We start from the raw sequence: 27,526 nt of genomic DNA on the forward strand, positions 1-27,526 counted from the left end.
GGGGATGATGTGGTTGAGAGCCTCTGGGTAAACATGTAGGAGAAAAGCTAATAAAGCAGATGATGATGTGTGTCTGCTATAGATCACCCAGCCAGGATGATGATACTGAACGTAGCATTCTATAAGGAATTAAGGGAAATCTCTAGATCAGTTGCCCTTGTCCTTATGGGCGACTTCAACTTCCTAGATGTTAACTGGGACTGTCGTACAGCAGACACAAACAGGTCCAGTGAATTCCTGAAGCACACTGAAGATAAATTTTTGATACAGGTACTAAGGGAGTCAACTAGGAAAGGTGCCCTCCTAGATATGTGGTTTGTAAACAGAGGTGGTCTTGTGGATGAAGTGGTGATTGGTGGCTATCATGGCCACAGCAATCATGAAATAGTTGAGTTTAAAATCTTTGGTGATATGAGAAAAACTGTCAGCAAAGCTACTACCCTTGATTTTGGGAAAGCGGACTTTAGGCTGTTCAAGGAACTGGTTAGTAAGGTCCTCTGGAAATCTGCTTTTGAAAGCATTGTGGTCCATCAACGCTGATCACTTTTTACAAGCCATTTCTTAAGAGTGCAGGAGCAGTCAATTCCAATGTGTTGGAAGTCAAGCAAATGGGGCAGAAGGCCAGCTTGGCTAAACAGATATCTCCTTCAGGAACTTAGGTGAAAAAAGAAAGTGTATGGATTTTGGAAGCAAGGTCAGGCTACACAGGAGGAATATAGAGATTCTGTTCACTGTTGTAGGGAGAAAACATGTACAGCCAAAGCTCAATTGGAGCTGAAGCTGGCCAGTACTGTGGTAGTTAACAAAACAAAAAGGCTTTTTAAAGTATGCTAACAGCAAAAGGAAGACCAGAGATAACATTGGTCCATTGGTTGGTCACCTCACAAATAGGGTTGAAGATAAAGCAGAGACATTTCATATATTCTTTGCCTCTGTCTTTAGCACCAATGACAGGTCCTGGGACAAGATCTGATGACAAGGTTACCCACCTAGTGGACAAAGGGAAAGCAGTGGATGTGGGGTGTTTTTTTTAAATTTATTTTAGCAAAGCTTTCAATACTGTTTCTCACAGTATCCTTCTGGATAAAGCATCTAGCATACAACTAGACATTATATACAGTACAATGAGTGAACAATTGGCAGAAGGGTTGGACTCTGAGAGTTGTAGTAAATGGGGTAACATCAGGCTGGTGGCCAGTCAGTAAGTGGTGTTCCCCAGGGCTCAATTTTAGGGCCAGTTCTATTCAATGTTTTTATCAATAACCTGGACACGGGAGTTGAGTGCACACTAAGTAAGTTTGTGGATGATACTAAATTGGGAGAAGTCATCCATTCCCTTGAGCATATAGAGGCCTTGCAGAGAGATCTTGATAGATTAGAGCACTGGGCAATTGCCAACCATATGAAATTTAACAAGAGCAAATGCTGGATTCTGCACTTGGGACAATGTAATTCTGGGTGTACATACGTACGTACTGGGGGACTAGTGGCTGGAGTGCAGCCCTGCAAAAAGGGATCTGGTGGTTTTGGTTGATGGTAAGCTCGATAGGAGTCAACAATGTGCCCTGATGTCCAAAAGGGCCAACCATTTCCCTGGGGTGCTGCATTAAGCACAGTATAACTAACCAGTTAAAAGAAGTGATTGTCCCACTATGCTCAGCACTGGTGTGGCCTCACCTCAAGTACTGTGTGCAGTTTTGGGCTCCACAATATAATGATGATATAAAACTATTAGAATGCCTCCAAAGGAGGGCAACAAAGATGATGAAAGGACTAGAGAGTGTGACATATGAGGAGTGGCTGAGGATACTTGGTTTGTTCAGCTTAGAGAGAGATTGAGGGGTGACCTCACTGTTGTCTACAACTTCCTCAAGAGGGGGAGCAAAGAGGGAGGTGCTGATCTCTTCTCTCTGGTGACCGGTGATAGGATGCAAGGGGATGGCTTAATAAAGCTAGGGGAAGTTCAGACTGGATATTAAGAAAAAGCTCTTTACTGAGAGAGTGATCAGGCAATGGAACAGGCTCCCCAGGGTCATGGCCCCAAACATTTTGGTGTTCAAGAAGCATTTGGACAATGCTCTTAGATATATGGTTTAACTCTTAGGTTGGCTTGTGTGGAATCGGGAGTTGGACAAGTGCAGGGTCCTGCACCTAGGGAGGAATAACTCTAAGTACCAGTACAGGCTGGGGGGTGACCTGCTGGAGAGCAGCTCTGCAGAGAGAGACCTGGGAGTCCTGGTGGACAGCAGGCTGACCATGAGTCAACAATGTGCCCTAGTGGCCAAGAAGACCAATGGTATCCTGGGGTGCATTCGGAAGAGTGTTGCCAGCAGGCCAAGGGTGTTGATCTTCCCCCTCTACTCAGCTGTGGTGAGGCCACACCTAGAGTATTGAGTCCAGTTCTGGGGTCCCCAGTACAAGAGGGACATGGAACTACTGGAGCGAGTTCAGAGGGTATACGGAGATGATTAGAGGACTGGAGCACCTGTCGCACGAGGACAGGCTGAGAGAACTGGGCCTGTTTAGCCTGGAAAAGGGAAGACTGAGGGGAGATCTCATTAATGTGTACAAATATCTGAGGGGAGGGTGTCGAGAGGATGGAGCCGGTCTCTTTTCAGTTGTGCCCAGCGACAGGACGAGAGGGAACGGGCACAAACTGAAGCATAGGAGGTTCCAGTTGAATATGAGGGGGCACTTCTTTACTGTGAGGGTGACAGAGCACTGGAACAGGTTGTCCAGAGAGGTTGTGGAGTCTCTTTCTCTGGAGGTATTTAAAACCCGCTTGGACGCTATCCTGCATAACATGCTCTAGGTGATTCTGCTCAGCAGGGGGGTTGGAGTAGATGATCTTCAGAGGTTCCTTCCAACCCCGCCCATTCTGTGATTCTGTGATCCCTTCCAACTCAGCATATTCTGTGACTCTAGTAAATGATATAAACTTGCACTTTAGTGCATTTCCTTACTGGAGCATGTTACATATATTTTATTTGTAATTATACTTTGTAAAGCTGATTTTAGTTGCTATCATGCAGAAAACAGTTTGAAGTATTCAGATGAATGAAAATTTATGTATAGATAATAAGTTTAATCATGATGTTTCCGCCTTTTCAGAAGCAGCATGACCTTTTGTGCAGATACAGCTATGAATGTGGATTATTAAATCCTAAAACTTAAAAGCTTTAATTATTCTTTAGTCTTAGTACTAGGAATTTATCACATAAAAAATTGTGAGTAGTTACAGGATATTGTGTATTTGCCATTAGTGATATATACAAAATCAGTAAATATACCTTTGAAGCTTACTGCACATACACTCAGTTTAAGGACCATTCGTTGGGAAAATTCAGAGCTTTCCTCAAATATAAGTTTGTGCTTATGTTTCACCACTTGATGAAGGTCTGAACTAGGAAAAAGTAAATGAGCACTTCTGACAAGTTATCAGCTACAATAAGAATGGCATGTGTACATGGAAGTTTATCTACCTAGCTAGTCTGTTTTGTTAATCTAATGAAAGACATCTTTGCCTATGTCCTTGGCAATTATGTGTAGAGGACCTCTCCTGTCTTAATGAAACATAGATGCTAGAAAAGTTGCTAACCTAGTAAGTCGTAAGTAAACTAGCAATTCATACAGCAGGAAATTAATTCATTTTGGCTTGCAGTGACACACATGTAAGTTTAAGGTGTAGTTCTTTTTATTGCATTGAATCTGAATATTAGATTTCTTCGTGCATGAGGCTTTCTTCACATGAGGAAACAGCTCTTTTTGCAAGCACTGTTGCAAAAATAAGTGTAATAGCACAGCATGAGTTTTAGATTCACTTTGCTGTGGGAGCAAAAAAATTCAATGGAAGTGTTCTAAGTTGCCCATGGATGGTGAAACCTGGTTTCTTATGGATTCATATTCTTTGCCCTGTAAGCACCTTCAGTCCATAAATTTCAAACTCTTTCCTTTGCTCTAAGCAGTGTGAATGAACTATGTCTTTGCAAGATGTAACATGTATGATGGCTAGTCTGCTACTAGGCATGTGAAAAATGGCTGTTTGGTCATTGCCAAAGGGAGTGTGTAGTTGCCCCATCTCTGCAGGCTTCTATCTTCTTCAAATGCCAATTTAGCTTTCTAACTTTACTGCCTGCTGCTGATTTTTTTTTCATAGAAACATGTAGAAACTTAATTACAGTTAATTACAGTTGAGCCTTATAATATTAATTGAGTTGAAACTAGTCATAAGGATAAAAGTATTTAGGGACAAACAGACAATTCAGGGTAAAAAAAAAAAGGGGGGGGGGCCAGGGAATAATAAAAAGGAGTTATATAAAAGGACTGTGTATGTACAGATATCTCAATATGAGCCACATTAGAATATTAGCTAATGAAATAACCAAGAATCAGAATTTTATTAGGAAAATGATTAATCTTAAAATTTTTTGAGACTTCACTTGTATGACTTTATTCTTTAAAAAAATAGACTTTTTGCATTTTTTTTAATAATTTATGTAAATTGTCTCTTCATAGATATAAGGGTCGTTAATTTGTTCTTTCCCAAAACATTCCCATAGATATTGTTTAAAAAACAATGCTAGCAATAAGAAATACTGTTTTATAAAAAATTAAATCTAGTAAGGTCCTTGACTGAATAAGCATACTCGTCACCAGCAGAGGCCTCCATGACAATGGTTAAAAAAACAAAAAAAAAGGTGTGTGTCTGAATAGTGGCTTTCATATTTAATTTTAAGGTAGTGGGGGGGAAAAAGTCACATTTACATTCCTGATGATAAAGCATGAACATCCTTACACTGTAATTGGTATTATATTATGAAGTTTTTCAGAAATTAGGAATTTTTAGAAATTAGGAATTAAAACAAGTTGTTCTGTGCAAAACTGAAAAGACGGTAAAATGTTTTTGCTGTGTTGGGGAATTTCTCTGAATTGCCATCACGTTGTTTCCTATCTAACTGTTAAGACAGGCAAATAAGCTAAAATCGTTCAAGTTATGATATACACAAAACTATCTCAGCTGCTGCAATGGGAGTGCTACAGATTTTGTTCAGTCCTGATGTGTGTATGCTGGAGGGTATAAATATAAAACGTTAGTTTGCTTAAATGTAAAAGTGAGATAGTATTATAGAGAAGCTTTAAGGGCAGGTTAAGTGGAAAAAATTTTGAATTTGTTTTAAAAATCTACTTTTTATGCTTGGTTTCAGTTGTTTATATAGAGTTCATACTTAGCAATAATTTACTATGAGTTCTTGTAACAAAAAATTCCTAAATGTAATCTTAATGTCAACCAAAAGTGATTACTTCAAACAGAAGATGTGTACATAAATTTATTTTTGTGTGCATGTTCTGGTGATAAATTCTTCTTAGGGCTGTTGTGCTCTGGAATATTGCCTATATAGCCGTCTAATTTATAAAGATTTTGATATAAATAAATATTTTTCTAATAGTTGTTGTATGATTTTTCATCCAATCCATTTTATCAGTGTATGTATTAATTTCAGTCTTTATTTTATAAAACGTTCATGTTCAAAATGTTATTTTTTTATCATTGTCACTTTAGGATGGCGATCCTTCAATAAGGAATGCTGCATCTTTTTCCTTGAGGTCACCACAGTCAGTCTGCTCTCCAGCTGGAAGTGATGGAGCCCCTAAAGGTAGTCTAGCAGTCATATATATCAATATATTTTTCACAATTTAAAGGAACAGACTTTAAAGAGGTTTTTAGTTAGTCCTTCTGACATCTTTTTTCAAATAGTACTAGAAAGTATGTCTTTAGATTTCAGTAACAAAATCATTTTGAGCCCTGATCCAGAAGAAATTTCTGAAGGTCCAAAAATTGATTAATGGTACTTCAAAACATAGCTCAAATTAATGGAGGACAGAAGGATTTTAAATCCTTTCTAATATGAGGATTAAATTGTTTATAAGAATGGTTTTGGTTGCTCTGCATAATAAATGGTTTCATGGCAGCATTACAAGTATTGAACCCTTAACCAGCTCAAAGTGTTTTAACATGCAATGCTTGTCTTGATTGCAATCATCAGTTTTGAAGAACATGAAATTAACAGTAGTTCAGTGAACACAATACATATAGCATAAACAAAGCCCAAAAACCTTAGCTGTGGAGAAGGAATAGGGCAACGTCAGCTGAATCTGCTCAAAATAATTCTTTATGCTAAAATATAGAAAGTATACTGCTGTTTATAATATTATCCTTAAGAAGCAATGACTGAGATGCATGAGACTTAGCAAGGTAGGGGTTGGGCATATTTTTACTAATACAGGTTTTCATATCTTATGTATTTACATGCTAATAGTAAAAAGATGCAACAGTGCTTTCCTCTCTTTTAGCCCTGGAACAAAATTGAGTCTTTCTGGATGGTCAGGTTAGGTTGAGAGGGAGAACAGGAGATGGGAGAGATTACAGAGAAGGTGAGGGTGTTAGGCTTGTTCAGCCTGGATACGTCAGGTCTTAGGGGGGGGGGAACTTAGAACAGCCTTCCCATACCTATGCGGAGATTATCAGAAAGACTGAGTCAGGCTTTTCACAGTGGTATGTAGAAAGGATGAGATACAATGGACAATTGAAATGGGAGGTTCTGACTGGATATAAGGAAAACCTTTTTCACTATCGGGATAGTCAACCACTGAAAAAGGTTGCCCAGAGAATATGTGCATTTTCCATTCCTGGAGGTTTTCAAGACCAGGCTGGATAAAGTTCCCCGTGATGGTCCAACCTTGCTTACCCTGCTTTGAGCAAGAGGATGGACTAAAGACCTCCTGAGGTCCCTTCTTAACTGAATTATTCGATGATCCTGTAACTGCTAAAATGATCTCTGTGGTTCATCTTCTATAGACACATACTGTGTTAGACAGTGATGGAAAAAGCATGGTTCAAATGCAAGTGAGAAGTACTTGTATAGCATTCCATCAGCATCATTTTTTTAAGAGGTCTTGTGCTAAAGGACTTGTTGCAAGACTTGTATAAATGGCAAAGACTAAATGTGGTTGTTTTCTTTTACTCAGTGTTTTTCTTTAACTCATTACACAAAATCCATGTTTGTAGAGCATTCACAACATTGTGAATCTAAGCTACTTATACTCAGATATATGATTACTACTCAGCCAGAAGAATATTTGAATTATTTTTTTGGTTAAATTGCAGCTGTTTCAATTGATTGTCTCAGAACCCATTTTGAAAGGATATCATTATAGATTACCTCTGAAAACAATCTGATTGTACATTTCAGATTGTAATGTTTCAGCATTAGAGGGGCTGAAAAAGTGCAAGAGGAGCTTTATGATTTATTTACCTGTATGTTAGATTTACTTTTCTCATTGATAAAGCACACAACTGAAGTACTGTTAGTAATGGTGCTACCATTTTGCCTTCTTTGAGATTAATGAACCCTGACTGAACCATTTCTTGATGCTGCAAGAATCTTGCCATTTTCTTCCTTCAATCAAGCATTTTATAAATGTATTGAAGAGGTGTAGATAATTACAATATTGCTTAGAATATGTGATCCCTGACAGTGAGCTTTTGGCCTATGATTTGAAGCGAAAGTGGTTGGTTGTGCTGATAAATTTTGCAGTGATGAGCAAACAACAAATATCTATGCTGAGATTTTTCTGGCTGCTGTCATTAGCCCTTGAAAACTTGGTTGACAAGTTGCAAACTTTGGTAAAGAACATTAGCAAAATATTTACTTTTTTGTTTGGGAGGACAAAAAGAATGGTACTAGATATCTGTGGTGGTTTTACTTGGGTGGGCGGCCGAGCTCCACCACAACCGCTCTCTCACTCCCCCTCCTCAAAGAGGAACGGGGAGAAAATACGATGAAAAGGGCTCAAGGGTTGAGATAAGGATGAGGAGATCACACAGTAATTATCGTGACGGGCAAAACAGACTCAGCGTAGGGAGACAGTAAGATTTACTGCCTATTACTAACAAGCTAGAGAAGCGAGGAACAAAGGAAAGAAACCAAAAGCACCTTCCCCCACATCCACCCTCTTCCACCTCCTCCGAGCGGTGCAGGGGAACGGGGGAATGGGGGTTATGGTCAGTCTATAGCGCTTCTTCCCCACTGCTCCTTCTCGGTCACTCTCGTCCCCTGCGCTGTGGGGTCCCTCCCACGGGATGCAGTCCTTGCTGAACTGATCCGGCGTGGGCTGCCCACAGGCAGCAGCTCTTCAAGAACTGCTCCAGATATGGGTCCGTACCACGGGGTCCATCCCTCAGGAGCAAACTGCTCCAACCTGGATCCCCCACGGGCAGCAGTTCCTGCCAGGTCACCTGCTCCTGCGTGGTCTCCTCTCCACGGGCTACAGGTCCGTCCTGGAATCTGCTCCGGCAGGGGTCTTCCACAGGCCGCAGTCTCCGTCGGTGCAGGTCCACCTGTTCCACCGTGGTCTCCTCCACGGGCTGCAGGGTGGAACCCTGCTCCACCGTGGTACTCCATGGGCTGCAGGGGGACAGCCTGCTTCACCATGGTCCTCACCACAGGCCGCAGGGGACTTCTGCTCCGGCACCTGGAGCACTTCTCCCCCTCCTTCTTCACTGACCTTGGCGCCTGCAAGGCTGTTCCTCACTCCTCTCACTCTCCCAGCTGCTGTGTAGCACAGCGTCTTTTTCCCCTGTCTTAAATATGCTCTCACAGAGGAGCAAAACATCACTTATTGGCTCGGCTCTGGTCAGCGGTGGGGCCCTTACCAAACATGGGGCAGCTTCTAGATCCTTCTCACAGAAGCCACCCCTACGGCCCCCTGCTACCAAAACCTTGCCACGTAAACCCACTACAATATCGTCAGTCAATAGAAACATCTCAGGGAAGGATATTACAATATCTAAGCTTTCTTATGTAGTATAGAAATGTGAGGCAATTACCGAAGGTACAGGTACAGACTGCATTTCTGTACTTTTGACGTGGAAATAGCAAGGACTTCTGGAGATTTGGAGTATGTGGTTGCACAGTCTTGAATCATTTAAAACTGAACGATAGCTGACTGATTGATGGAATCTGAATGAGGAAGAAGTTTTGTTTGTAACTCAGGGAAAATATTTGAGGTGACAGAAGTTATATTTGCTTTTTTGGTTGGTTATTCACTTATTGAATGAAACAACGTTTCTTTGTTACAGAAATTATTGCTTCACCTCCTTTGCTTCAGTAAAGGTACCAGAGCAGCTGAAGTTTTATGCAGAAGATTTTAGGCTGGACTTTATCCTTTCTTTTTAATGTAAATTTTAGATTTTTAGCTATGTAAACAGAATAGTGGCTCTGCTTTCATGCTATCATCTATTACCACATCTGCTTTTATGGTGAATTCATAGGAAAGAATTTTCCTATGAAGAATTAACAAGGAGTAATTTCCTTCTTCTAGTCTCATAAAATTTTTTGTGGAATCCATTACCCAAGATGGATTACTCATCAAAATCCTTTATCTGTTTATTCTACTTTCCTACCAATCTTCGGGAACTTCAGGAAGAAATATTTATTTATTTAAGACAACTTCTAAAGGTGTGTATAAGGGAAAATCTTCCACAGAGTTCTTAGTCCACTGCTTTCTGGAGAGAAAAGCTCATATATTTACGGTCCTGTTTCCATACAGTTTCCTGAACTTCTGGGGAAACATTCTAAGGAATAGCAACAATCCTTATTAAACTATGTTATTTTGCAACTTTTTTCTTCCTGGAAATAATTTGTATTCCCTCCAGAAATCGTTAAACTTTTTTCTTACAGGAAATATTTCAACATTACCCTTCCAACATTTTATAAGACACTGAAAATTACAGCCATATCCAAATTTTCTTTAGAGGCTGATATTTTCCCAGTTAGTACTTGATTATTTTCTGAATAATTTGGAAATACTACTTTTATTTTCTTAGGGATTTATAAGACTTCTCCAGAGAGATTCCTCTATACTTGGTCTCTATGTATAGTGGGTTGCAAGGAGAAAAAAGAATGTTTTCAAATCTCTGTTGCAGACCTCAGTGCTCCCAAAGGTATTTGTTAAAAAAAAATATCACCTCTCCCTCTCTCCTTTGAAAGAAAGGTGGAAGAAATTTATTTAAAAGTGCTTTCTGACAGGGCCAAAATAAGCATTCATTCTTGCTTCTACAAGTTTTAACTTTTTACACAAAGATGCTTCTGAATACAGCAGTTCTAAGGTGGAACAGACAAAGCTTTTTTTTTTTATACGGCATTTGAAGCTGAGTAGAAAGTGGTGGGACTCTGCCCTGAAATCTGTTGAAAGAGTATGTGAAAAGTGAATACAATCTGTTCCAAAAAATCTCCCAAATAAATATTGTTCTTTCTCTGTCTCATATGCTATCCTGTTAAGTTTGAATTCTAAATGAAGTTATGCTGTTTCAAAATAAATGTCAACATAATCTGTTAATCAAAATAAGTAATAATTGTTTTATATGTAGTATAAAACTTGGGAAGATTTCTAGAGGAAGATTCTAAGATTTCAGAAAATAAAGTAGGAAAGGACTTGGGGGCGGGGCTTCCCATCTTCTTACCAGCTACTAGGAGGAAAATTAACTCTATCCTAACTGAAACCAGGACATACCCTTAGCTGGATGAGCTGTATCAGTATCACTCCCAATAACTTCCATCTATTTTATTCTTAAAATGTCAGTAATAGAGTTTCCTTTCTCTTGCCATGCAACCTGTTCAAATTCCTATTGCTAGAAAGCTTTTCTTCTATTTTTTGCATGAATCATTTTGTTGGGAGTTAGGCATGACGCTTCTTGACTTCTTTCCAGTGGGTAAAGAAAAACAACTAATGTCCTTTTTTGTACAGCATTCATTTACATATCAAAGACCATTATCATGTCTTCCACCAATTTAATCTTCTACAGACTGAACAGTGCTGCTTCTTGCTATCATCTTTACATAAGTCTGCATTTCTAAGCCTCTGATTGTCTTTGCTTTTATCTGAATTCTAGTTTGTCTGCATGTCTTGGTGTTGTACTGCCCTAAGTTGTACATACAACTCAATTTGAAAACTTAAAAGGATGAGTAGTCAGAAAATTACTGTAGATGACTTTTTGTATGATACTTCTGTTATATATGAGAGTATGGCTGCTCTTTGGTGATAACTTAGATTCACGTTGCAAGCTGCTATAAACGTACTGCTGTCTTTATGTAGAATTTGTCTGTCTTCCTGTCATGTTATTACAATTACTCTTTCTCAGATGAATAAGAAGTTTGTGCTTATTCTTACCAAATTTCTTTTGTTTTAAAAGGTTATTCCAATCAGTAAAGATAATTGTCAATTTTGATTCTGTTTTTAAAAACCGTTGCATGCCTCTCTCAGACACTCAACACCAAAAGTTTGGTATCATCATTAGATAATAATAATTAGATTAATGCAAGTACTCTCTAATTCTGTTACATGAGAAGTCGTTATTGACAAATATTTTAATACTGCTATTCTTAAGACTGTGCTCTGAAAAGCTGCATTTGTTTACCAATACTCTGTTCATCCATTTTTACCAAGAACGACTGATACTCTTGTGGTGGTTTTACCGTGCTAGGCACCTGAACACCACAACCGCTCTCTCACTCCCCCTCCTTAGATGAGGAGGGGAAGAAGTAAAGGAAAGAACAACTCACGGGTTGAGATAAGGATGATTTAATTAAAAGGAAAAAAATAATTATTAAGGAAAGATTATTATTAATTAAACAATTTAACTAAACAATTTAACTAAACAATTAACAATTTAACTAAAGGGGAAAAAAGGAAAGGGGAAAAGGGAGGGGGAAAGGGAAAACTAAACAAAACAAGTAAAGGCTATGTGGAAGCGCAGAGGAAAGAAATTACTCTCTATTTCCCACAAATGAGCGATGCTTGACCACGTCCTTGAAGCAGGGCCTCAACGCACGTAGCCGGCGTTCGGGAGGAGGACAGACGTTTTCACAACGAGAGCCCACCCCTCCCCTCTTCCTCCTTTTTCCACCTTTTATTGCTGAGTGTGACATCATATGGTATGGAATATCCCTTTGGTTGGTTTAGGTCAGCTGCCCTGGTGATGTTTCTTTTCTCACATCTTTGCCCACCCCTAGGGGAGTTAGGGGGAGTCCTGATGCTGTGCCAGCACTGCTCAGCAGCAGACACAACACTGGTGTGATACCATTGCTGTTTTAGCTACGAGTGCAGAGCACAGCACTGTATGGGCTGCTGCAGGGAAAGTTAACATCCCAGCCCGACCCAGTACAACTCTTTGAATACATTTTTCCAATAGGATATACTAAAATCTTTCAGTATTTTTGCTTAGACCATACTTCTTCAGTTTGTTAGTGTAATTGATATGAGAAGCTATATAGAAAGCCTTGCTTAAGTCCAGGTATGACACTCAATTCTCTTTAATCCACGAGATTTACTGCTTTATAGAATGACATTATTATGATTTGATGATACTTATTCTTAACAAACTCACTTTGGAATATTACCTCTTCATTATTTTCTCAATCCTTAAAACAAATTGTTCTCCTAGTATGTACTGAAATCATACAGTCTATGTATAATAGTCTGGACAGTAATACACTTTGAATAGACTGTTTTCCATTTTTGAGTGTGCTGCAGGCGCAAATTCTCAAGATGATTATTACCAATTGTGTGATTGGTTTAGCAATGGTTTCAGGGTGAATTTGTCTGATGACATTTTCATGAAAACATTCAATTTATGTGAAGGTGATTAATAGGATCATATTAAATAAAAAAATGATATATATATATAGATATATATATATATTTTCCATTTACACAGTATAACTGTCATCTCTTGAAGTCTTTTGGCAGTAATCTGAATATTCCTCAGGTTCTGTCATTACCAGGTTCTTAGCTTTTCCAACAAACATCAGTACCAGTGCAATATGGATATTATGGTCTTCACATGTAGAACATATGCACTCATTAATGCCTCTTTTCAAAAAGACTTTTTTCAGTAAAAAGTCTGGAATGCTGTGTCCAGGTTTGACCTATAATGATTTAGTACCCACTTAAATAATGTTCACAGAGTCTCGAGGATCACTTTTTATGAATTTAAAAAGACACAGCACTTGAATGTTGGTGGTGTTTCTCTCTAGTGTGCTATGAACCAAGTATTATCCATCAGTCTTCATTTGTTCACTAGTAGTTTTTTCTGGCCTTCATGCATAGGGAATAATACTTCTTACAAAAGAGCACGTACGATCGGTGAAAGACTTTCTTTCAGCATCTGGGAACCTTTACCTGTAAGGGATTTAAAGGAATATGAAAATACTCTTTGGAGTGATCCTTTTGAAGCTGTGAAAGTGAAAAGTTAGTAATTTTAAATATGCAGGTCCTAAGTTCCTGGTAACCTTAATAGTTGTTTTTTAACCATGTGGATCACAACAAAGAAATTGACCAGTGGTGGGACTTTGGTGCATCAGCTTTGAAAGGCAAGTGGTGTTTGTTCTAAAGAGGCTCAAAGATTATCAGAGAAAGTATCATGAATGGTTAAATAAGATATGAGTGCTGTGGCATAATTAGAAAGTGTGCAGACAAAAAAATATAAGGTATAGGTATCAGTGTTGTGTATAATCTTCTGGACAAAAGCTTATTTGTTTGCTACTCAAGTTACTGATGAGTAACACAGTAATGCACAATGAGCAAGTGAAGCCATTTCATGGTAAACAAGAAGTGGTTTTGAAACTTTTAATTCTTAAGATGGCTAAGTTACTGTTAATGCAATGCACTTTATAGTTGCTTGCGTTATAAAGGATATGTTAGGAAATCGGTCAAAAGTCTCAGGAAAATAAAAGTGTTTACAAATTGCTAAAGCAGTTCATAAAACTTCTTCCATACTCAGTGCCATCTAGCACTAGGGAAACTAATTAATATAGAGAACCAATCCTGGAGTTATCATGGGTGATCAGTATGACTTTCACTGAAAGACTATGGAGGTATTGTTTACGGGTGTATTTGTTCTTTGCAGAGTTCTGATTTCTTATGTTGTTACCTGCTTCTAAGTTATATTTATCATTATCTGGATGACAATAATTATCTTCTGTTCACTGATGATATAATGACAGTCCCAAATCAATGGAGAGTCTCTTTTTATCTCACAAGTTTTATGTATTCTTGCCATACAAAAAAGTTTGGACAAGGTACTTTTGCTGATACTATGGAACTACAGAAAGTCAGATATTTTTTTTCTCCTGAATTACTGCACAGCTCTAGGTTTAGACTGGAAAGCTACCTACATATTTCTCTATTATAAAAGAATGTTCTAAAACTGGGGTCATTCACAAAGATCATATCCAAAGATCATCATATGGTTTACTACACTGACAGCATTTTGTAGAACAAACCTTCTCAACCTTGGAATCTTGTCCGCTTCAGCTAATATATCATATCTCTCTGTCTGTGTATTCTTTCCATAAAAAACATTTCTTCTGTTATCAATAAGTCTTGTGAGAGCTTTGTTCTCAGATATATAATAGCTCAAAGCCTTCTCCCATAGGAAATATTCCAGACTGACTTCAACAGTAATAGGTGAAACTCTCTCTGTATAATGAGTGATGTTTTGTCTCAAGTCTAAGCATCCAACAGTGTGTGGTACATGTTCAATGTGTGATACATGTTCAAAACTGTTAATGTCTGTGGTAGAATGAAACTGTTCCAGAATACTTCATCTTTTTCAATTTCTTTTCACCTCAGTGCCTAGGCATAGTAGCTTCTAAGCCCATTTGTTGCAAGAGGCTTAACCGTCTGTAGACATCTCAGAAATATGTGACGTTATTGCCAGAACAGATACTCTTAAAATGCAGCTTATACTTACTATTATACATACTGCTGCCTACAAGAGGGAAAACTGTACTTTGTTTCTTCATTTAACTGGAATCTAAGTACATTCAGTGGAATGCACTGAATTCTGACCTCCTCAAGTCTACCCAAAGATTAAAAAAAAAATAAAAAAAAATCTGTTGCTGCAGTGTTATTTTTCAGCATGACAAATCCAAAGTAATACCAAAGCAGAATGATCTTGTCATATTTACTTAAAAGTTTAGGGCAAGGAAGAATCAAATCTCTGTCCTCTCTTTGAAGCCTAACTGTGTAGAACAATGTGTTCCATTATTGCAACTTCAGAAGTATTCATTTAAGTGCTAATTCAAGATTAAGATGTCAGTAAGTTCTTTGAAAAATTTTGAGCTGCCTCTGATATTTGTAGAAAGAAAAATGCACCCTGTATTTCCAGTGAGTGGTGCTCATTACCTTAGAGAAAATCAGTAGCTAACAATTTCTGCTATTCGTTACGCCAAGACAATCTTGTAAATTATTGTTTAAAGAGGCAGTAATTAGGAGAAGTGTGTGTGCATGCCACACGCATGCATCACAAGAATAGGAATCTATGGTGGAAGGCAAGTGAGAGAGCTTTGTAGGGTGTAACCAGGACTTTGGTATTAGTGAATGGGTGTGGTATCTAATTTGAGGAGGGGAAATAATGTGGTGAAAAGATCTAGAGAATCAGGATGAATCAAAACAGGGCTTCTCAACATTGTGGATATTACTGGCAGAATATGGAGTTGTTTCTCATGGTCAAGGAGAACTGGGTAAGAGAAACTCATTTTATACCCAGCTCTACATACAGAGCCTATAGGATATCTCACAGAATGTACTAGAGATAGAAAATAAAGTATAGCAGCCTCTGCAAAGCCATCAGTAAAGGAACACCTTTCATTTGAACTGCAGATTTGGTATATGTATCCATTCTTTTTTTCATCTACAGGTCAGTGCATTGTTTAATTAATAATATTTCTTAAAATATCTGAAAGACATTTAAGCTGCAGAATAAAGCTACTTTCTTGTTTAGTGGTGTTTCTTGAATGAAGCACGTGGGGACCTGTCTTCCAATACATTTTTGAGTGTTGTTACAAGTACTGATTTATGATGACCTAAAACAGAATGACTAATAATAATCTCAGTCACTGCCTTCTGAAGAGCAGTCTTCCCTAGTGGATGAGTGGGATCAGAGAAACGTTTGCTTTGTTTAAACAAGAGGAGGCTGGAGTATATTGGTCTATTATTATTATTACTATTATTATTATTATTTTCTTTTTATATGCACCGGTATTCCTTTTTAAACCAAAAAAATGTAGCTTAATTATAGCTTAAAATCATAGTTGGGAAAGGTTGAAATGTTATCTGCTTTTCAAAGTTTTTTTTCTGTGCTAACAGTTATGGGGAGCTTGTTTAATTTGAGGAACAAAAAAAGTGATGAATTGGAGAAGATTTGTAATGCCCTCTTTTAAAATGTCATTTTTATGTCCTCTTTTTAAAATTTCTCTAGATATATTCAAAGTCTGGAGTGAGTGAATATAGAAGTAAAAATTCATACATTTTAAAAGAGAAAGAAAGAGAGGAGCTAAGGCAAGGAATATTTAAAAAAAGGTGTGAAAATGAACTATCAGAATCAAAGTTAAAGAAGAAGGAAAGACCAATTTATTTTTAAGACTTTTTCTAATTTCATCTTTCTATGGACACGTAAGCTAGGGAACCCTCCCTAAACAACTGTTGTGGTGTTTTTTTGTTTGTTTGTTTGTTTTTAAATTTAACGATGTGTGGCTGAAATGGCTAACAGTACACTGATCATTAAGTCTTCATTACTGAACCTTATGAAGAATCTTTTTGATCTTTCCTTTTTCTGTAGTCAACTTACTTTCATTGACTATTTTCTAATAGTTGATATTCTGAACCTGCAAGTACTATTTTGCGTGTGTGTGTGTTTTTGTTTGTTTGGTTTTGTTCCATCTTCTCTGAAATGATCCCTTCGCCATTTGCAGTGGACTGTTAAAACTTCTAGGAAATACAATGTAACTATCTGGAATACATCTTGATCTAGGAATGATGTGTCTCCTACCAATCTTATTTAGACCTTTTGTGAACACAGATATATGTACAAATACACATTAAAATTATGTAGGTTATATTTAGTGTGCTTTTATATAAAATATGAAACAACATAACTGTTCAGTTTTTCTGAATTATTATTCTAGGATCAAGACCACCTTTAATCCTACAATCTCAGCATCCACCTTATTCATCACCTAGAGATGTTCCCCCAGACATACTGTTAGATTCTCCAGAAAGAAAGCAAAAGAAACAAAAGAAAATGAAGTTAGGCAAGGATGAAAAAGACCAGACTGAAAAAGCTGCAATGTATGATATCATTAGTTCTCCTTCCAAGAACTCCACTAAGCTTACATTAAGACTCTCTCGTGTAAGATCTTCGGATATGGACCAGCAGGATGATATGCTTTCTGGTTTGGAAAACAGCAGTGTGTCAGAGGGTGATATACCTTTTAATGTGCAGTACCCAGGACAGACTTCTAAAACACCCGTTACGCCACAGGATGTTAACCACCCACTGAACACTGCTCAGTGTTTGCCGCAGCATGAACAGACAGCTTTCCTTCAGGCACAAGTGCCTGTTTTACAACAGAACGCTTCAGTTGCTGCAAAACAGCCTCAGACTCCTGTGGTACAGACACAGCAACAGGTTTCGCAACAAGGAACTATAACGTCATTTGATGAAGTAGAATTGGATGCATTGGCTGAAATTGAGCGGATAGAACGTGAATCAGCTATTGAAAGGGAGCGATTTTCAAAAGAAGTGCAAGATAAAGGTAAAAGGATTGTGTGTGTGTATACACTATATTTATTATATAAATATATATATGCCTATAAAACCCATATATATATATATATATAAATAAAACTTCATTTTATTGTTACATAGTTCAATTCTGTTTACTCAGTGTAGGTTCTTCTATGATATTCATCTTAATTTCCCTGCAACAATGGACTGTAATTTCATATATGCATATTTTTAGTAGTTGGTATTCTTTATTTGGGATCTTACTGTATGGAAAGTGAAGTTCTTATGTTTCAAAATTCTTTTTAACCTACTCTTATTTGAACCATGAGACCGAATGAAGTACAGTTAACATCATTTATAAAGTTTCTAAAATCCCAGTAGTATGTACTACAAGTCAAAATTTGTTATAAGTTCTGGTAGTTGAATTTTTCATTTTCTATGTTACCTAATTTAAGAAAATAGAGGAAAACTTTTATCCTCATCTGTTCATATCCCCATTTGAACCTAATGTGAAGAAGGTGTTAGATTAAAATCACATCTCTTCTTTTAAAGGCACTGTAATGATTGGATAATATATACGACTATATTGTATCCAGTGTTGTTCAGCTGCTCACCAGAGAGAGCATGTTTTCTCTATATTCAAAGATTTTTTCCCGTTTTTAAAAATGTCTGGAGAGAGAGAATGAGAATTAGAATATAATTGTTATAAATATTAACGCTTTAGATATTCCTTATTTGGTAACTAAATCAACTCTTGTTAAAAACGTTGTTTGTCAATCTACAAAGAAAATGGGTGCTCACCTCAAAAGAGATCTACTACCTTTAATTTTGATTTAGTTAAATGGGGGATTTTGCTGCTCTGCTTACCTCTCTTGTAGTAATTTTAAATTTATTTATGGAGAGCTTGTGGTTTGTCTCCTAATACTTTGTTTCTTCAAAAGCTACTTTTATTTCTGCACTGCTAGGGTAGATTCTGCAGCATATTTTAGCTGAGAAACAGCTGGAAAAATGTGTATTTTTTATGGTGTGCAACAGCCTTCAAACACATAGAGCAAGACTAAAACACTTCCTTTTTTGTTCTGACTTTCAGGAAATTATGCACTTCAGTTGTGAAGTTTGTTTACCATAATTACATAGCCACAGGTAGACTCTGATTCCTTTCTTTTATGGGGTAAAGGAGTGATTTTTATATAATGCAATCTACCCCCTTCACCACTGCTTGATAACCAACTTACCAAATAAGGATTCCAACCTTACGCTTCATTTATTGCCTGCATTTTCTGCCAGGTCTCAGTTCTTCCTGAGTTCCTGCAATTGCTATGGATTGGGTTCAAGAAGTTGCTGCCTTATTTTGGGACAAACAGTCACCATTTATTCACAGGTGTTAAGTTGCCCCTATGCTAGGCAGCAGCTCTTTTCTCTTTGTCTGCCAAGTTTTCAGTCATGAATACAGAAAATATTGAGTAGAAGAATTTTTACCAGTCTCATGGCAGATTACCTGAAAAGCTGTTATCTTACCAAAAAATAAGAACCATATTTCTCTAACGTTTTTTTCATTGCTTCTAAGTTTGTATTATGTCTACAAGCTGATACGCTCAGGAATTGTTTTAGTTATCGTCGTTTGATTTGGTGTGACTACAGGAGGAAGCTTCCTCTATGGTTCCTATGGGAATATGTCTGTTAGAAATATATCTAATAACTCCTAACCTAAATACGTTGTTCACTTTTGAGGAGCTGCCTACTGCATTTATGCAAAAGCCTGGCATTTATGCACCTTAGTACGTAGACTGTAACTTCAGATCACATTATGTCCAGAAAATAGTGTGACTGTAGTATGTACTCCGTCTAATTAGAGCAGGAGAGCATTGTGTTAGTTGATACTGTAGGTAGCAAGTGTCCCTCTAGAGATCATACTTTAGATGCTAGCACATGCTGAAATCTGCATGAAAGCATCTTTGATGCTTTTGTAAATAAGGCACGGGAATACATACTACAGTCATGCTATGCTTTCTGTGTAGGCATTCTTTATTGTCTTCCATAAAGTACTTCGAGTGGAATTGTACTCACTCAAGTTGTGATAGAAGATTAGTGGTCTCTTCTGTCCTTTTTTTAGATGTGAAATCTCTACAGTTCAGTGCTTCATCAAAGGTACTCAGATGCTACTTTTTAAACAGTAAGGCATTAGATGGATATGACATGTTTTTTCTGAGGTTTGGAACCAGTAGTGTGGTGGAACTTTATATTCCAGGGAAGAGGTGGAGATGATTTTCTGTGAGTTCTTGACAAAAATTATACAACTGCTACACTTGTCTAAGGCAATGTTGAAGTCCTTTTGAAATGTTTGGTACAGGTGGGAAATGGGGATTTGGAGCCCTTTGGAAATTATAGTACTTTCTGTAATAATCCCCTAATTCTAACAAAACTGTTAGAATATTTGTAGCTTCCACCAAACAAAGTCTCTCAAAGTGGGAGGCAACCTCCAGTCCAGAGGTGGAATACCAGGTTTTGCAGAAGTGCTGTCTTCTTTGAAAAGCAACATATCTTTCTGGAACCTGATTTTCATGCTTTTGTTTTCAGAAAAAGTGCAAAAATCACCAACGCAAAATCTGACAGATTTGACCTAATGTCTCTCAGAAATACATAAGGAGAGATGTTTTAATATAGACCTTTTGCCTCCATACCCAAGTGCTTTTCAGACCTCTGTTTTTGTCATTCTATCCTTTTGATCTATTTGGATCTTGGATTAAGTGGATTATATGGTCTTTTCATCATGATAGAGAGGTACAAAGTTTGGAAAAAGTTACTTTTGTCTCTGCCTTCTGTGTGGAAGGACAAGATACCATCTCCTCTTCCTACTTTTTCCATCAAGGATGTCTGTTGATTAATTTTGCACTCAACAACAAAAGTTTCAGTCTACTACACCTATTATATTTAATAGCTTCAGAACAAACTAATAAGTCTCTGGAACATGTCATGCCTCAGGTCTTCAGTTCCCATTGCCCCCCTCATAATGGCTTGTATGTCCTCATCGGATACAAATTGTCAATACTAGATCATATCTTCTGTTTTGAAAAGATGTATAATATCACGCGTAGATCCAGCTATTGTTTTTCAAGACTTGGAATATCTGAGTAGAAAAAAAAAAAAAGAACAGCCATGGTATGGATGATTCTGAAGGGTTAATACAGGAAGGGATTATCTTTTTCCACAACAGTCAACAAGAAGTTAACCATCCTCTGCTTAGGTACATCAGGATATTTTGATGATCTAGTTTCTTTAGAAAGACAATGAAACTTCACACACAGTTCCTTCTCTTCTAATCACCATTAGTAGTCACATTTCCTGTACTAGTTGGTACTCTTGAATTGCTTTGGAAACAAGCAAAGGTCCATGTTCTGAACCCATTTTGTTCACTTAACTGGAGTTGTACTTAGTTCACAATCTGAAGTTGACTACTCCAAGAAAGTACAGTAAAACTTGTTGAGTTTTAAGAACTTATGTCCCAGGAATTTCTGTGCTTCTCAGGAATCTTTTTTTATTTTGTGGGGGGGGGGGGGGGGGGGGGGGGGGGCGGGGGGGGGCGGGGGGGGTTGTTGAGGGAGAAATTTCATTTTGGTAACCTCAGTTCTCTGCATTAACTTGTGCTTTTCAGCTGTTCAGATACAAACGGGTTATTTTTGTGCATAGTCAAGTAGTTCAAAGCTAGTCATCTAAACCTTTCCCAGAACATTACATTAAGCTCTTCTTGTTCTTCAGGATTTAGACGTGCTACAGAATTAATTTTCAGGTCCAAGGTTTCTACCTCAAAATCTGTCATGCTTTTTTAAAAAAAACAAAAAAACAAAAAACCCACAACCATATGCTGAGAATCAAAAATAAAAAACATTTAAGATATTAATGTTAAAAGGAACTCTGAGTCTTTTAAAAAGGAAGATAACCCTGAAAATTACTTGAAAAAACAGAAAGGAACACATCTTTTTCCAGAGTCTCTTTTTTCAAATTGTTTTAGATTTTATTTATTTTTTAATTCAGATTTCCTTAATTTTCATTTGAGTTATTCCATACATAGTATTGTGTGTTCATTGTTAGATTTTAGGCTGCTTCAAAAATGTTATATAGTGCACAAGTCTTAAGAGATTAAGGAGTCTTACTTTTACTTGTAAAAGGCACTGTTCCCTGGAGTTTGTGAGAATAGTCAAGAAATCATTAATCACTAACCATTTCATTGGGGAGGCTAATATTTTTTATTTTTATTTTTTAAACTTAAAAGCGTTCAAAGCATTAGAAGCATTTTTTTAAAATGAGACAAACCTACTCATATCTGTGGGTTTGTTAGCTATTTATTTTACCTCTTTATCCATTTTACCTACTTCTGTGAATCTTACTATGGATTCTTTGAATTAGGAAGAAGTGAAGCTGCAATAACTTTATTTCCAATAACTGGATCAGTTAGGGGGCATTTGGATGCCTGCTACTGGCCCTTCTTTTTTTAGTTTCTTTCAAGCCAATAGCAGCAGAGACACACATCCCAAGAGTGTGACTCTGCCGGAGCAAAACTACCGTTCTAGGTAAGTAACCTTTTCCTCTTACCTTTTAAGCTCTTATGCAGCTTCTCTCCCTTTCACCCCTTTCCCCATCTCCCCCAAAGTTTCCCGAAGAGGAAATTAATAGAACGCTATTAAGAATTTGTTTATGTCTAATTTTATGTAGCCAATGAATGAAATGACAGAATGTGTAATTATAACCAGTATATTACCATTGATTTCCAAAAATACATTATAGGGATTTTATTTCCTTAAAAGTAGAGATACAAGTGTAGGCATTTGTTTAGTAATCTTGCAGAAGATTAAAGTCATTACTACAAGAGGATGAGAGGAGACAGTGTAAAATCTAAATCATTGTGTCTCTGTGTAGTAAGATAATGTGAGAAATACGACTTTTGTGTATATAAACTTTCATTAGGTCTATATTTTGTAGTGTTATGTAAATAGATGAAACTGGAACCTTATGTAGCTTTTCCAAGAAAAAGCAGTTTTGCGACATCCAATTTTTATAGATGAGAGACTTCTTTTGTTTTATGTTGAGACATTTAAGAAAAGGAGGAGGAAGAAATTCCTCTTCTATCTAGAGAAATTGCAATGAAGTGTTGCAAAAATTCTATCTATCTAGGAAAAATTACTTTCTATTTATATGTTTTTAAGGAATGAAGTACTGATCAAGTGAAAAACGCATTTATATGTTAAAAAGAAAAAGGCGTTTTTTAATGGCATTTACTTTCTTTTGAAGCTCTTGTGTAATATGAAAGCAAATTCCCACACTTATCCCAGGTTGTGCTTTACACAGGATAGCACAGAAATCTGCTCTTGTAAACAGATGTAGAAAAGAACTAAAACCCAACAGTTTGGCAAGAAGTCTGTTTTGATTTTCTGTAACATAAACTAAGATTACAAAATTAAATATAAATTGCATATCGCATATGTCTTGATTCTACCAGTTAAATAGATAGGAGGATTTATAACATTACTTACCCAGTAATGACTTTATTTTGTTCTGCGATAGTCGATTCTCTGTGATGAATTTAAATCTTGATAAAGTAATGGTTTATATAATTAATAAAGCTTATTAAGAGTTTAAGCCCAGCATTTCTATAGATTATAGTCATCAAGTTCACTCTGACATCAATCTAAGGTGATACAGGATTTTTCCATTATCATACTATATAAATGTTACTGGATCTAGTCAACTGAAATAAGTTATGAAGTCAGAATGAAGTCAAAATCTGAAAGGGAGATTAAATGTGTTCACCAATAAATTCTGAAGTCACTCGGTCATAAAAGTTTTCTGTTCATACAAATGATTAAAAACTAATTGGTTATGATAATCTGTGATCCATAAAATAAGCAGTTTTCCTTAAGCCTACTGTTTTACTTTCTTGTGAAATTAGGTGGTGCTTTGTGTATTTCAAAATTAATTGTACTTCAGGTTTTGCTCATTTTTTTTTTTTTTTACAACTGAGTTTGGAAAACAATAATTTTTCACAAAGTAATCACATGGATAAAACTAAGCACTTATCAGAAAAACCTTTATCTTATAAATATATTAAAATAATATTAATTGTAAAAGCAATATTAAATTCAGGGAGGTTAAATTACAGCTTCCAGTCTCTAAATAAGTGTAGATACTTGGTTATACTCTTCTGTAGTTCAATTCTTGTTATTTTCTAGTGTATTATTTCTTCTGTATTACTATAGTTGACAGGGAATAATGAGTTGCAAGACATCCTGAAGTAGAAAAATTCCTAAGATCGTATTTCATTCTCCAGCTATGCTAATTACATTATTGTCATATTTAAGAAAATGAGCAAAACTTTAGAAAAATGAAGATTCTGACATCTGCTACACTCTAAGGCATATCAGAGCCTGCTTTATTCTTTTTGTGTTTTGTCCTGAATGAGTTTGCACATTCCTTCTGATAGGCTTTCTTTTTTGCACAGTAACCAGAAGCTTGATAAAGTCTCTTGACAGGTTGCTAAAAATTACCATCTGTTTCTGTTCAGGTTCTCAGAAATCCCTTCCTCTGAACTGCAGCAGCTGGAAGCCCTCTGATCTTTGTTTATTTTGGAGCATTTGGAATCGTTTTCAGTTAAGAAAGGCTTCTTATACCAAGATCATCACTGTACTTTTTGTAGTTTCTTCTGAGCAAGCTTCTTTAGTAGTTTCTTATTCTTTAGTAGTTTCTTCTTAGAGCAAGCAGTGAGACTAAAATTTCTGAGCTGTTTGCTCAGTCTCTCCTTCAAGGGGAGGAGCTATTGATGTGGGAATCTCTTCTACTGATTGGAAGGTTTCTCTTTGGTTGTTCATTTCTTTGGTTTTTGGAATACTGGAATATTGTTTTAGGGAGGAGGTGAGGTGAGAGCAAACTCTCATGGTCAGTAATGCTGAATGTTCATGAAGGAGTAGAAAGATGAAAATAGGTATTTGCCCTCACTACACTGATAGGTCATCCATCAGTACCATTAATTTCATATTTAAACCTTCCTTATATCCTGATTATATTGAGTGGTTTAGGTTCTTGTGGTCTGTAAAACACTTTTGTTTGGTGGGACAGGGTGTTTGGACAAATTTGAGGAGATCTATGAAAAATTCCTAGGAAAAGCGAAACAGCTGTCAGTTGTTGGCTTATGATCTTGCTTTGAGCACCAAGTTACTGCATTTTGGTGAGCATGTTGCCATGTAAAGAGAACATCTACGGTGGATTTGTTAAGCCAAAAAGATGCATATATAGGAGAATAACCGTTATTAGACAGTACTCTGAACTGTCATAATTTTATTCAAGGAATGATTTTGGATGTATTTACATTCTTGGGGTATGGGTGGGGGAAGGGAATATTGTTTTTTAAAAGAAAATCTGAAAACAGACTTGGATGCCCAATCTCTAACATAGAAAGCTCTTCTGTGGTTAACCACTTATTCCTTTTGTTACAAAAAAATATTACGATAAGTGAAGGGCCATTTTAGCGAGGACGTTGCGCGGATCGACTGCAGCAAGGGTTCCTGGCAGGGAGGTGGATGGAGCCAACCCCTAACCACCCACCCCCAATAGCATCGCAGAGCCGTTTGGTCAGAGCCGCAGCCACGCCCCCCCCAGCAGGCAGGCGCTGACGTGCTGAGGGCGGAGCCAGGGTTGACAGCAGCCAACCCCCTGACGGTATAAAAGCAGTCCCTAGGGAGTCCCTAGGGAGGACACGCAAACAGGACTGGCTTGGCAGTTAGCGCAGGCAGTTTGCGCGGGGCAGGAATGAGCGCAGGGGGGATCCTCTCCTCCCTTTCCCACCTCCCTTTCTCTTCCTCTCCTCTCCTTTGGGAACTCTACCTTTTACAACTTATAATTCACCATGGTGGGCACCCGTTGCAGCGGCTGGGGTGAGGCGGCAGCCCAGACTGAGGGGACACGGCCTCTCTGGGCTCATGTGGGCACCCAGGTGGATCCCCTGAGGGGGGAAGTTGCAGTCCAGGGTGGATACTGTGGGGAGCTCTGAAATCTGGAGGCCCCCCTGGGTCCTGAGGGAAGAGAGGGCTGTCATGGGTGCAGGTGTGCCCTGCTCAAGGAAATGCTTGAGAAGATGGCTGGGCTGCAGCAACAAATTGGCAGCCTGAGGGGCTCCTGGGAGTCTCTGAGGGAGACAGATAGGAGGTGTCAACCTGCCCCTACTGAGGCCCAGCAGCCCTCTCCTAAGTCCCTGCAAAGGGTAGTAGCCGATCCAGCTGCTCACCTGCAGGACAGAGGACTTGGCCACCCATGAGAGGAAAGGGGCTGGACCCTCGTCTCAGCTCGAAGCAGAAGGAGGCATCTGCCCCCAACACCCACGGAGCCACCTACCTCCACAGTGTCCCTGGGTAATAGATTTGAAGCTCTCGGGCAGGAAAAGGATGAGGGTCTGGACAGTAGTCGGAACCCAAGACCCAAGAAGCATGTCAAAGTCGAGGGAAGTACCAAGCATAGGGAGCGGGGCCGGACAGGGCACTGCATCAAAACCAGTGCCACAAAAAAAGGGCGGAGAGTCTTAGTGACCGGGGACTCCTTGCTGAGGGGCACCGAGGCTCCCGTTTGCCATCTGGATAACCTCTCCAGAGAGGTGTGTTGTCTTCCTGGAGCATGTCAGAGACGTTAGGAAGGCTCTGCTTCAGCTCATTAAACCAGAGGACTACTATACTCTTATCGTCATTCAGGCTGGGTCCCGGGTAGCTGCAACAAAGAAAATGAGTAATATTAAAAAGGACTTCGCATCCCTGGGAAGGATGTTGAAGGGATCGGGGGTGCAGGTATTGTTCTTCTCTGTCCTCACGATGGGTGACCGGGACCCAGAAAGAAGGAGGAGAATGGGACAGGTAAATGACTGGCTGAGGGGGTGGTGTCTGGACCAAGGCTTTGGGTATTTTGATCTTGGGCAGGCATTTAAGAAGCTGGGTATGTGGGATGCTGATGGACTCCGACTCAGCAAGTGGGGCACAAGTGTGTTGGGGAGCAAGCTTTCTGGACTGATTACCAGGGCTTTAAACTAGGTTTGATGAGGGAAGGGAGGGGAGCTAGATGTGACAGACAAGGGCTGGGGGATGTTGTCTCTGCTGTCACTGTTGAAGATAGTAGGGAAAAACCTCCGAGTTGTCCCATAGGATTGTCCGAGGGCTCCTCAGAGAAGGTAATGATCCTGATACTCTGTCCGGAATCTTCTTCTTGCGTCCCTCTAGGAGTAACTGCGCCTGCTGCTTCCCTAAAGTGCCTGTATACCAATGCGCAAAGCATGGGAAATAAACAGGATGAGCTCGAGATCTGTGTACGGTCACGGGGCCACAATCTCATTGCGATCACAGAGAGACATGGTGGGACAGCTCGCATGACTGGAACGCTGTCATGGAGGACTATGTCCTTTTTAGGAAAGACAGGCTGGGGAAGCGAGGGGGAGGAGTTGCCCTTTATGTGAGGGAGCAAATAGAGTGTACCCAGCTCCACCTGGGGGAGGGTGAAGAAGCAGCAGAGAGCTTGTGAGTGAGAATTAAGGGGTGGGCTGGTATGGATGACACTGTAGTGGGGGTGTACTACAGGTCACCAGATCAGGAGGAGGAGGTCGACGAGGCCTTCTACAAGCAGCTGGAAGTAGCCTCGCAATCCCGGGCTCTGGTTCTCATGGGGGACTTTAATTATCCAGACATCTGTTGGGTAAGCAACTCGGCCAGGCACGCGCAGTCCAAATGGTTCCTACAATGCGTTGAAGATAATTTTCTGACGCAGGTGGTGGAGGAACCAACGAGGTGGGGGGTGCTTCTGGACCTTGTTCTTACCAACAGGGATGTGCTTGTTAGGGATGTGAAGGTTGGGGGCAGCTTGGGATGCAGCGAC

At 38.6% G+C, this 27,526-nt stretch overlaps 1 protein-coding gene across 5 annotated transcripts in view; it reads left to right on the plus strand.

The window, feature by feature from the left end:
- The window catches only part of LOC310888705 (nipped-B-like protein), a 196,953-nt gene that overhangs the window by 95,266 nt on the left and 74,161 nt on the right, over nucleotides 1–27,526 (plus strand). For 3 of the 5 annotated variants that reach the window (XM_083815646.1, XM_083815650.1, XM_083815647.1), the window contains exons 8-9: nucleotides 5,561–5,654; nucleotides 17,028–17,657. In XM_083815646.1, coding sequence (XP_083671772.1) covers nucleotides 5,561–5,654; nucleotides 17,028–17,657 — 724 coding nt within the window. Of the gene's footprint in view, nucleotides 1–5,560; nucleotides 5,655–12,759; nucleotides 15,585–17,027; nucleotides 17,658–27,526 lie in introns of those variants that run through there. The other 2 variants (XM_083815649.1, XM_083815648.1) reach the window with 2 other exon arrangements.

This window comes from Anser anser (assembly GCF_964211835.1).
Source record: "Anser anser genome assembly, chromosome: W".
Classification (NCBI taxonomy): Eukaryota; Metazoa; Chordata; class Aves; order Anseriformes; family Anatidae; genus Anser; species Anser anser.